The following is an 11,901-nucleotide window of genomic DNA, read 5'->3' on the forward strand; positions in this document are numbered from 1 at the left end:
CCCCCGTCAGAATCCTGCACGGTGCTGGGATGGGTGGAGTGGTCCCTGAAGTGACATTTTACCCTGTTGTTTGTTGCCACCTGTCTTACGCCTCAGAAATATCGTCCAGCCCCGTCCCTTTCCCCAGAGGTAGGGCACAAGGCTCCTGTGCCGCCACTGGCACCTCTGACTTGTGTGCCCTCCTGCAGTGATGGCCTGTGGTCGGCCCCAGGGCACTGCTGTGTACAAGGTGGCTGAGTATGCCCGGCGCTTTGGGGTGCCGGTCATAGCTGATGGTGGCATCCAGACCGTGGGTCATGTGGTCAAAGCCCTGGCCCTAGGAGCCTCCACAGGTGAGGGGTTCTGCTGGGAAATGCGCGGGCTGGGGGGGTGGCGGGGAGCTGGGCGAGGGCAGAAGGAGGGCAGAGGCACTAACCCTCGACCACCACAGTGATGATGGGCTCCCTGCTCGCTGCCACCACGGAGGCCCCTGGCGAGTACTTCTTCTCGGATGGGGTGAGGCTCAAGAAGTACCGGGGCATGGGCTCGTTGGATGCCATGGAGAAGAGCAGCAGCAGCCAGAAACGATACTTCAGGTGCCCTGCTTCTGAACCCTAGCCCCAGGCATATTGGCCCATAACCCTTAAGCATCCACACCACCTTTGACTTCCCAAGATGGTGCCCAATCTCCATGTTATAGTTCTGGAAACAGAGGCACAGGGGACAGGTAGTGGACCTGGGGTAGCACCTGGGCCATCTGACTCCGAACCCATGCTTTTATATGCAGTAACCAGGGAGTGGCTACTTTGCGGGGGGTGGGGGGCCTTCTGGGTGGTATCCCCTCTGCTGGTACCCTTGAGAGGTAGGGTAGGTGCCCCTGAATCATGGGCTGCTTGGCTCAGTCTCTTCACCCTCCACACAGTGAGGGGGATAAGGTGAAGATCGCACAGGGTGTCTCAGGCTCCATCCAGGACAAAGGCTCCATTCAGAAGTTCGTGCCCTACCTCATAGCAGGTATCCAACATGGCTGCCAGGATATTGGTGCCCGGAGCCTGTCGGTCCTGCGGTGAGTGCTCTGACCTGGGGGGGTGGGGGTGGGGCGCAGGTGGGGAGTACCTGGGAGGCTCCTGGCTCCTCTCCACTTCCTCTCTCTCTCTCATTCCTGTTGGTGGCCCTGACCTGCTCCACCTGCCTGCCTGCAGGTCCATGATGTACTCAGGAGAGCTCAAGTTTGAGAAGCGGACCATGTCGGCTCAGATCGAGGGTGGTGTCCATGGCCTGCACTCGTAAGTGGGGGGGAGGGACTCCTTGCCCCAGCTGGCTGGCACTGGGTCGGGCAGGTGGGGCCGTGGTGCAGAGGCCAGGCTGGCGTTTCAGGGATCCCATGGGCCATCTGCTCTAGGGATGGATGCCGCTGCCGGATGACCCTGTCACCCTGTCCTCCAGGGCACAGCCCACCCTTGAACCCTGACCTTTAGCCCCCACGCAGGCCGGCGCCTCCCCTCCCCTCGGGCATCTCCCCGAGCAGGGCATGGGAGATGTGGCCGCTAGCCCCTCCCGGGCTCCCAGTCCCTTGCTTGCTCAGAAGCTTGGTGGCTGGTGGCAGGGGCTGGTGGTGCTGGGCTCTTGCTGGTGGCAGCCTCAGGCAGGCTGGTGGAGACAGAGGGCACGAGCCCTCTGGCGGGGAGAAGGGGCAGAGAGACAGACGCCAGGGCTGGTGCCGGGGCCACCGTGGGCGGGAGCAGTGCTAGTTGGCAGCAATAGTTGCAGGCATGCATCCCCGCCCTGGTTGAGAGAGGGCCTGCCCGCCCAGGCAGAGACAGCATCTAACCTGTGTCTCTTTCTGCCCCATCCTCCTGTAGCTATACCTTTCTGCCGTGTAAGTAACCGCGCTGCCCGGGGCCAAGTGTAGAGTAGAGCAGGGGCAGTGTGGGTGGGACCTGGGCCCAGGGCGGGGGGGCATTGGGTTGAGGGCGGCACTGGGGTATAATCATGGGACATGGACCTTAGGGCTACCACTGTGCGGGGGGCAGCCGACAGGAGCCCCTCCTCCAGCGGAGGTGCCGAGAGCTGTCCCTGACCTCAGGCCTGAGGCTTCCCTCTCTTGGACAGGACCCAGGGACCACAGGGGCCACGGTGCGTGCAGGGGTGAGGCAGAGACATGGGCAGCAGAGGTTCAGCTTGTTCTGAGCTTGCTCCAGGAGGATGGACTGTGCCGTCCTGAGCTCTGTCTCCACCCCCAGCATCGAGGACGGCCTACTCAGCTGTAGCTGTGGCCAGGAGGAGCATGGCTGTGTCTGGACCCGGCACGGTTCTTTGAGGGGCCTTGGCCTGGGGAAGACAGGCACAGGGCCTGCTCTTTCCCCCTCCTGCCTCCCATATGGGGCCACCCCAGCAGCCCAAGGCCTAATGGCGAGGGGATTTGGGAAGGGAGCAGGGTTCACACACCCACTCTTGGCTCCCTTCTTGCTTTGTCCCCACAGTTACGAGAAGCGGCTGTACTGAGGATGGTGGTGGAAGCCGGGGCAGTGGAGGGGGTGCACCCCAGGGTGCCCCTTTGAGCACAGCCTCCCTCCATAACTGAGCGGTCCATAGATTTGCACTACGGATTCCCCAGCTCCTTTCCAGGGAGAGAGGAGGGGAGCCTCTGAGGGTCTGTGGCCCCTCCTGGCCCTCCCCTGCAGAGTCAGGACTGGTCCTGGGGCTCGGCTGCCCTGGGAGCCCCCCGGGGCCCCCCTCCTTCAGTCCCCCTGAGCCTAGCCAGCCTGGGCTCTCAGGCCCTGTGCCTGCCTCAGGTCTTTCTCGCTGCAGCCTGCTCCGGCCTGGCTCCCACCCCTGGGGCAGGTGGCCCCTCCTGGCTTCTGTAGGGCACCTCCCTCCCCAACCCCCACCCCAGATATGGTGCTCTCCTGGCCCTGCCTCTGGCCCCTTCCCGGGCTGCTGCCCCCTCAGCCACGTGGCACTTCTGGGCCCCTGACCTAGGCCAGAGGGAGGTCTCTGCCCCCTTCCCCTGGCCCTAGGCTCCCCGGGCCCTGCTCCTCAGGCCACTCCCCCTGTTCCTGGCCCTGGAGAGGAGGCTACCTGTCATTCCTGGCTCCCCGCCACCCCCAGGTGTACCGTTCCTGCCCTCTCCTCTCAGCTGCAGTCAGAGGCTTTAACTTTGCACACTTTGGGGTCACAGTTGCGTCATTGTATATTAAATAACCTGAATAAATCAAGAGGTCTCAATACCTCTGCCATCCTGTCTCTGCCCCTTGTCCACTGGGCAGCTGGCCCCTATCCTGGTGGTGAGCTGGAGCCCAGAGCCCCCGTCAGAGCTGGGCTGGGGGCGGTGGGCAAGGGGCTCCAGGCCCAGCCTCCCCAGGAGGGTGAGGGGGGCGTTGCGGTACTTGAGGGGGTACTGGCACAGGTGGGCCGCGAGATGGGAGGTGTCCCGGGCCAGTGGCCAGCAGCTCACGCAGGCGGTGTGGCAGAGGTCGTGCTTGTAGAAGACTGGGATCAGGAGCCTCACTGTGGCTGCCCGGGGGTACCCACCTCACCCCCGTAATGCCGAACGGTGCGGCCTGGACACAGGCACAAGTAGAGCGTGGCCGTGACCCTGACCGCTGAGCCTAGGGCCTGCAGGGTCATCAGCTGAGACACACGTGTGGGTACCAGGTAGAGTGGGGTAGCTCCCACTGTTCATCTGCAGCTCAGCACCTGGGTCCCAGCCTCCAGCCCCTCCTGATGGGGACAGCAGGGACACACGGGCTGCTGAATATCCCTAGGGTTGGGGGTCCGGGGACATCCACATTGCCCTCCTCTGCCTTTGTTGTTATAGCTGGTCCTTGGGCACACAGCTGTGCCACCAAGGCGCAGACAGCACTCAGGAGCAGAAGCAAGGAAGATGGCCTGAAGGCTCCAATGGCAGCAATGAGCAAAGGATGTAGGAGGCCCTAGCGTGTGGGTAGTGAACAGCTACAAACATTCCTGCGACTGCTGGGGATGGGGTGGGGGTGGGGGGTTGCCTCAGGCTACCCTCGGCATGCCCTGCCACTACCCACCCTCTCCCAGGCCCTTCCTGAGAGCCCCTTGGTCTGGCGCCAGCCTTTCACTGTGGCATTTTCCAGCTTTGTGGCATCTTCAGGGATGAGAAGGAAAGAACTGGAGGGCAGGACTGTTGGGTAGGCTCAGAGCTAGTTCAATGACTGCTCCAGGAGTTGTTGCAAAGTGACTGGGTCATTGGGAGTCTCTGGAGGCCTTGCCCCCTGGCGTCTGTGGTCTCAGGGAGCACCTCAGAGTCCGAGGTGATGCGCATGGGGATGGTAAAAACCGAGAAGGGACGGACCTAAATGAGGCCGTGTTTTAGTCTTTCACGTTGGTTTACAAGAACTGTACAAGAATCAGCTTGACCAGCACCTGAGAGGAATAAGATCTAAGGGTTTTTAAAGAAATATAAAGTCGCTCTGCCTCAAGGGTGTATTTTCCTTTTGAGCTAGACCTAACTGGCCAAGGAGAGCTGACCAATAGAATGGGTTACCTTGTAACAATGACCTTCACCTTACTTGAGGTTTGTTAGCCTTACTTTGGCTCTTCTGGAGGGAGTTCAAGCACAATGGTCCTTAAATTCTGTGTGTGTGTGTGTGTGTGTGTGTGTGTGTGTGTGTGTGTGTGTGTGTGTGTNACTGAAGTAGGATAGGTTCTGGGCTTCTGAATTATCACTCAGGCCCAGGTGATTCTGACACATCCCCAAGTTAGAGAATCACCGTTAAGGAGGAAATCTGTGAATCCAATTACATGATTTCTGAGACTTGCCAAAGCACATGCCGTAAGAAAAGAGTTTCAGATGACACAGCACCTACCTCGTGCGTGCGCTGCGGGGATTACGTGAGAAGTGCGTGGAAGGTTATGGGGTGCTCAGTAAATCAGTCTTCCCGTGTCCTACTCACCCTCCCCTTCCCCAAAGGAATGGAGGCTGGCGATGAATGCACGCCCCAGACAACATGCTCACTCTGGCTTGTGTGATTCGGCCACAGTAGGGGAGGCCCAGATGGGACAAAGGGACAGTTACTCTGGGTAGGAGGGCTACGTCAGATGGACATTCAGAGACAGTCTGGAGCCACATTTGGGACGGATGCAGATCGCAGACCCCAGGGTCAGCAGAATGTGTCCACGTGGGGTCTAGCCTGGTTTGTGTGGCCCAGGCACCCCCTCACCCTCACCCTGGCACACTCACCTAGCTAGCTGCATGCTCTCCAGGCTGACTGCCACCGGGCTGTTGAAGATGTGGCCACATAGGCACTGGGCCCTGTGCTGCTCAGGTCTTGGGTGGTGGGCGGCAACAGGGGTTTAGCCATGCAGGGAGAGGGTGTGTACCACCAGCAGGCAGCTGGCCAGTGCCCCAGTCCCCCAGCACAACGCCAGCTCCCGGGCAGTCTGGCCCAGGCTCCGGTGCAGGCACAGGAAGTGGCCCGGCACTCTCCACAGCTGGCACATCAGAGCCACAGGCTGGGTAGAGCTGCAGCTACTTGGCCTAGCCAGGGCCGGAGTGGATGCTGTTGGCAGAGGCCCAGGGGACTCCGGGGGGTACGGCTTGCAGTACAGGTGAATGGAGTCAGAGAGTTGGTGGGTAGCAGTGCGGCCATGGTCGGCCCACCCTGGAGGACAGATGGAGGGGTGGTGGGTGGTCCTCGACTGTGGCCCCACCTTCCCCCCACATCTGCAGGCTGAGCACAAGGGCACTCATGTGGCTTGACCTGGTAGCTTGGGAGGGACCAGACTAGCCCTCTGAAGGTTCTATCAGCTTCTGTGGTTCTAGTGCCAGTCAGGAAGTGGGTGGGCAGCCAACCTGGAGAGGGATCAGCACCCCAGCTGTGTACGACTCAATTCCCTCCATCCCATCTCGTCACATGGGGGGGGTGGGGTCTAGAGAGGAAGAGAGATGAACCATGGGGAGAGGGGGGGAGAGAGGGAAGAGAGGGGGAAGAGGCAGCTCCTGCCTCCACCCTCACACTAAAGCTTTTTGCTCCTTCACGACCCCTCCTAGCTTGTAAGAGCCAGACTCCGACCCCAACCTCTCTGGATCTGTGCCCCCTCTCCCTTTTTACATAGACCTCTCCCTTATTAGGGGGCTAGGGGGCCAGTTCTCTCCACCTCACCCCCCTCCCCCAGCAACCCTCCACCTCCAGCTGAGCAGGGTGTCTGGTCAGAGGTAGGGTCAGGGTCAAAGCGTGCAACTGCTGGCAACACCTACCTAGCAGGTCCCAGCTCCAGAACCCTGCTTCCTACACCTGTTATCCTCACCTGTAGGGTGTCAGGGTCACCTTCACCAGCCTCCTTTCCCTTCCAGCTCAGATATGCAAGGAAGATAGGGTTGGGGACCCAAGAGCCCTTGGTCCCAACTTCCTGCCCTACCCCCTCTTAAGCCCATTGGCAACAGGAGTCTCTGGGCTGAGAGCCAGGGTGTCTGGCTCCCGAGGGAGCTGTACCCCCAGCCCAGCTAGTGTCAGGGAAGAGGTAAGGTATGGGAACAGGATGCAGTATTAGCCTGGCACAGGTAGAGATCAGCCTTTCCCTCTCTAGGTGCCTTAGTCTCTCTACTCATGATCCTCATCGGGGAAAGAAGTCCCCGTCCCCGCCCACCGCCCCAGGCATCCCAACAGCCTCCTATGTTTTGACCCCACACATCAGGGCAAGGGCAGGCAGGGGCTGCCTCCGTTCAACTCAGGAGACGTGGTTTCTCAGAGCGGGTTTCTGCTTCTCTTCTGCCCCCTGGGCTTTGTCTGAGGCAAGAAGGGGCTCCTCTGACAAAAGCTACTGGGGAACAAAATATTTTCCAGGCTCCAGGAAATCAATTGAAAGGAGGAACTTCATTTGGACCCGACACTACCAGGAATCCTCAGCCCTCGGTCCTTCCATGTGGGGAAGGATGCTGTACTGCTTCCATCCCTCCCATGGTCCACGATGCTTCTAACTCCTTCCCATGCCTCTGGTCTCTGGGAATATCTAGGGACACAAAGGAGGAAAGGACTTTTCATGGTGGAGATACTGGGGGGAGAGGAGCAGGGGCAGAGCACCTTCCCTGCTTGCAGAAGAGGGAATTCCTGGTCTGAGTGCTTTAAGAGCAGTGTGGCACTTCATCCAGCAGGTGGCGCCAGTACCCATCAACCTGTGGGACCCCAGGGACCCAGGAGTGGGGCAGTTTCCTAGGCAACAGGCAGCCTTTCCAAAAGCCCTGCCCTTGGCAACCATTTCCCTGGTCACCCATGTCCACAGTAAAATTTGGCGTCTGAAGGACAGGAGGAACACAGGAGTAAAATAGTCTCTCCGAAAGGAGAAAAGCTGGCTGGGAGTGGGGAATGGAGTCTAAGAGACCTGCTTTCCACAGACGTTTATTACCAAGCACCGGTCACTGTGGTAGGTGCATCTTATTCTCAGCAATCCCATAAGGCAGTAGCAGCACCTAGTCCTGTATTATGGACGGGGGAAACGAGGCTCGGAGACAGTGACTTCCCAAGTCACCAGATGGTAAGAGGTGAGCTCAGCTAGGAAGCTGGTCCTGCCTGGACATCCCCCCCATCCATTCCACCCTACCTCCTGGTGGGTGTGGTGTCCAAGCCCCTCAGGGAAGCTGGCGTGAGGGGCCTCGGGGTGAGGCTTTCTGGGGGACCAGGAGCACTCGGTGTGGATGAAGAGAGCCAAGGATGAATCCGTCCCTTGCAGTGCGGCCCCCTTTGCCTGGGCTGGGTGGGGGCGCCCCTCCACTCAGGACTCCCTGGACCTTGCAGTGAGGCTCCCCTTTGTTAGAGGACCACAGAGTTGGAGGAGAGGGGGTTTAGGAATTCTGGAGCTTATGTGAACTTTCTAGAGAAACCAAGGATAGGAGCGATCTCCAAGAGGGATGGAGGTGGAGCCCAGGACTGTGAAAGGATTCCGTTTCAGCAGTTGTGTAGAGAAGACCGGCTTGAACTGGGTCAGGGGACAGATTTGAAGGATTCAAATTCAGTTCAAAGATCTAATCTACTCTCCCTCCCTCTCGATCTCGTTTACCCGCTTGCTCCACATCTCCATGTGGATATGAAATAGGATCTCTTGCTGACCGTAACCATAAGCGTTTACTTATACCTGACAACCAGAAGAGCGATCCAGTCAGTCTATGTCCAAAAGCCAACAGCCGGAGACCAGTGTCCCGGCTCGAAGACAGCCAGGCAGAGAGAGCAAATTCCCTCTTACTCAGCCTTTTTGTCCTATTCAGACCTTCAATAGATTGGATGAGGCCAGCTCACATTGGGGAGGAAAATCTGCTTTACTCAGTCTACGGATTCAAATGTTAATCTCACCCAGAAACACCCTAACAGACACACCCAGAATAATGTTCGCCCAGCTATCTGGGCACCCCGTGGCCCTGTGAGGTTGGCACATAAAATTAACCATCCCACTTCCCCACCCATCATCTCAGATCTGGTCCTCCTTAAGTCTACCCCCTGTCAAAAAATATCAATTCCATTCTAGTTGCTCAGATGAAACAAAACCAAAAAATCTTGGTAACACCCCTTGCTCTCACGTTTTGTGTTAAATTCATCAGCAAACCCTGCGGGCGAGCCTCCATCAATGTGTCCTCAGTCTGGTCACTTCTTCCAGTCTCCCCCAACAGCGGTTGGTCTGGGCCACCATCATCTCTTGCATTGGTTACTCCAAGGAGCTCAGGCTTTTCTAGCCCCCAAGGTTGCTTTCCTACCAGGGTCTTCTCCGCATCACAGCCAGGGTGGTTCTTTCAAAATGTTAGCCAGAGGAGGGGCCCCTGCGTGGCTCAGATGGTTGAGGTTCTCACTCTTAGTTTCATCTCAGGTCGTGATCTGACGGTTTGGGGGTTTGAGCCCCACCTCAGGCTCTGCGCTGCTGGTACAGAGCCTGCTTCAGATTCTCTCCTTCCCTCTTTGCCCTTCCCTCACTCACACTTTCTCCAAATAAATAAATAATAAAACTCTTTGAGTCACCAGGCACCCCTGAAAAAAAAAAAGTAAGCCAAAGCATATCATTTCCTGCTCAAAACCCTCCAGTGACTTTCCTGGGGTGAAAGTCAAATCCAGCCTTTCCTGTGGCCTCCAAGGCCCTTCACAATCTAGCCCCACTACGTCAGACCTTGCTTTCTACCTGTTCCCCCAGGTGAGACGCGCCTCACCGCTTCACTGTCCTCAGGTCTCTGGTCCAGCAGCACCTGGTTAGACAGACCTTCCCCGCCCCTGCACAAAACTGCAAACCACTCCCCTGCCTCAATTCCTGGCACCTCCCTTTCCTGCCTTGTTGTTTTCCATAACACATCACATACTCTCCCTTTGTATGTATCCAGTCTGTTTTCCCTTGTATAGCTTCATCCTCAAAAGCAGTGTTGCTCATCAATACTTGCTGAATAGAATGAATGAAATTATAAAACATTCATCACCTAACACACACCGCTGAGTCCAGCAAGCAGAGGATGCAAAGATAGGGTTTACTCTATGCTGGGGACTCTGTTTTCAAGCACTGTGTCATTTGATACAGCCACATGTAGTAGAGACTTCTCATCCTCATTTCTGGAGGAGAAAGGAGGCTCAGAGAGGCAAGTGATTTGCCCAAGGTCACCCAGATAGTCTGCCACTGAGCCAATTGTGACCCAACCATTTGCTGTCTAGCCCCAAATTCCCTACCCCCCACTCTCTCCCCAGGGAGCCCAGGAGACCCCCAAGGGTGCAGAAGGAAAAACAAGAGAGGAAGGGAATGCTCCTGCCCCTAAGGAGAGAAGTAGAGCAGGACCGAGCTGGTGGGGCCCTGGGTGACAGGGCACCTCACCAGCCCCTGCTGGCCTCCTCCCTCCACTGGTGTGGCCTCTGCAGCCCCAGGGCTGATTGGGCTCCCTCCCCTGGCACCAGCCTTCTCTGCCACACCCCCACCCTTGCCTGGGGCCTGGCTACACAGGGATCCCTTTCTGGCCCAGTGAGGCATGTAACCCCAGGCTGACAGGCGTCCGGATGCCAGGGCAGCTGTGGCTGGCCAAGGGTGAGATCACAGGCTGAGCACTCCGTGCCCGGCCCTCCCCTCTCATCCCAGGCTCACCCCTTGCCCTGCCCAGTACAAAAACTCCCCTCCTAACTCCCTCTGTACCGTAGCTTCCCCCCAGTGGCTCTGGCCTCTTCTGGCAAGGCTTAGTGTATCAGTTTACTGTGGCTGCTATAACAAATTAGCGCAAACGAAGCAGCTCAAAACAACACAAATTCATTATCTTATAGTTGTGGAGCTTGGAAATCTGAAATAGATCCTCCAGTCTGTGCTCCTTCTACAGGCTTGAGAGGACAATCCTTTATCTTGTCTTGTCCAGCTTCTAGAGGCCGCCTGAATTCTTTGGCTCTTTAAAGATGGCAACTTCTCCATCTTCAAAGCCGCAGCTCATCATCTTCAAATCTCCCTGTCCGTCTGACCTTTGCTTCCATTTCCACAGCTGCTCTGACTCTGACCCTCCCGCTTCCCTCTTATAAGGGTTCTTACCATTACATTGGAGCCACTAGGATAATCCAAGATAATCTCCCACCTCAAACCCTTAGCATAGTCATGCTTGCAAAGTCCTTTTGCTGTGGAAGGTACCATATTCGCAGATTCTAGAGATTAGACATCTTTGGAGGGCTGTTATTCAACTCTCCACACCTAGTTAGGATGCTCCCTCCCTCCATTGCTCGCTGAGTACTTACAGCTCCTGTATCATGAGCCTCACTCTACCCCATGCTAAACACCATCCATATTCTCTCTCACCATCCTGTGAGGTGGGCGTGGATCCCCACTCTATAGATGAAGGGACTGGCCAACTCCAGAGCCTGTGGGTTTGCTGCGATCTGAAGGCCGTCTCCTCAAACTAGAAATGAGCGCCTCCCTCCCAGAAGCCCTCTGCTTTGGCTTCAAGTCCCTGGGGTTTTGCATCCTGATCCGGCCTGCAAGTTCCCTAGGCAGGGGTTGTGTCTCTGCCTTTGGGGCACAGAGGAATGAGTACCTGGGCAATGTTGAGACAGAGGGAAAGATCGGATTTATGGTCTGGGGTTCAGGGATGAGCTCTGGGGGATCTACATGTGTCTGTTCATTTTTCTGGGCAGAGGGAGCAGAATTTCCACGAGATTCTCAGAAGGGCCTCAATTTCCAAGGATTAAGAAACTTTACTCTCGGGTCTGCCTCCAGCCCTCTTTCCTGGGCTTCCTTCTCTGAACCAGCCTGTTACCAGAGTTCACTCAGCACCAGGGGCCATGGCCAGGGGAGGCCAGGGGAGGCGCTGGCTCAAGGAGCTGGTCAGTGGAGCCACTGAATAGCATGGGTCTAGAGGATCCACCTTCATCCTCTTCTCCCCAGCATCTTCTCAATGGTTCAATGCTTTTGAGTTCTTAAAATCTATTATTGTCTGCCCTCCCTCCCATGTCACCCCCTTGCCCCCCACCCCCACGCACACAATGGCTGTGAGGCCACTTTCTTACTCTTGGTAGAGACTGGTCCTTCAGGGAGGAGCACAGTCTTCCCCAGGGGGCCGGGATGAAGCAGGCGCTCCTCACCTCTGGGTTCCCTTATCACCTTCCAGGCGTCCCAGTGGCCCCGTCCTCCAAGCGTTTCCTGTCGTTGCTCTTGCAGACATGACCTCACCCTCCTATCAGCAGTGATCCAGTCCTGAGAGAAGGGGTGGAACATTCTTCACAGCTCTACCCAGGACAGGACTGGAACACAGGTCTTCCGGTTCCCAAGTAAGACTGATTCAGACGCATCATTAGGATTTCAGAATTGAGGAGAGAGTTGGATGAATGGCTTATTTCACCTTGAAAAACCAAAAGCGTGTTTTAAACAATCCGCCCCCAAGAGCTGGAAGCAATAGTTGTTTCTGGTTTGCCCCCTTCACCTGTGCCCTTCTTCCTGGAAAGGTTTTTACAAAGGAATTCC

The 11,901-nt window shown here is 57.1% G+C and overlaps 1 protein-coding gene across 1 annotated transcript in view; it reads left to right on the forward strand.

Moving 5' to 3' along the window:
* Positions 1 to 3,209, forward strand: part of IMPDH1 (inosine monophosphate dehydrogenase 1) — a 13,596-nt gene extending 10,387 nt beyond the window's left edge. Inside the window, exons 11-16 of the mRNA XM_077770741.1 lie at positions 189 to 332; positions 431 to 575; positions 902 to 1,045; positions 1,182 to 1,265; positions 1,842 to 1,858; positions 2,463 to 3,209. Coding sequence (XP_077626867.1) covers positions 189 to 332; positions 431 to 575; positions 902 to 1,045; positions 1,182 to 1,265; positions 1,842 to 1,858; positions 2,463 to 2,563 — 635 coding nt within the window. The 3' untranslated portion in view covers positions 2,564 to 3,209. The remainder of the gene's footprint in view (positions 1 to 188; positions 333 to 430; positions 576 to 901; positions 1,046 to 1,181; positions 1,266 to 1,841; positions 1,859 to 2,462) is intronic.
* The last annotated feature ends 8,692 nt before the right edge of the window (positions 3,210 to 11,901 follow it).

This window comes from Crocuta crocuta, unplaced genomic scaffold (assembly GCF_008692635.1).
Source record: "Crocuta crocuta isolate KB4526 unplaced genomic scaffold, BGI_CrCroc_1.0 scaffold266, whole genome shotgun sequence".
NCBI lineage: Eukaryota > Metazoa > Chordata > Mammalia > Carnivora > Hyaenidae > Crocuta > Crocuta crocuta.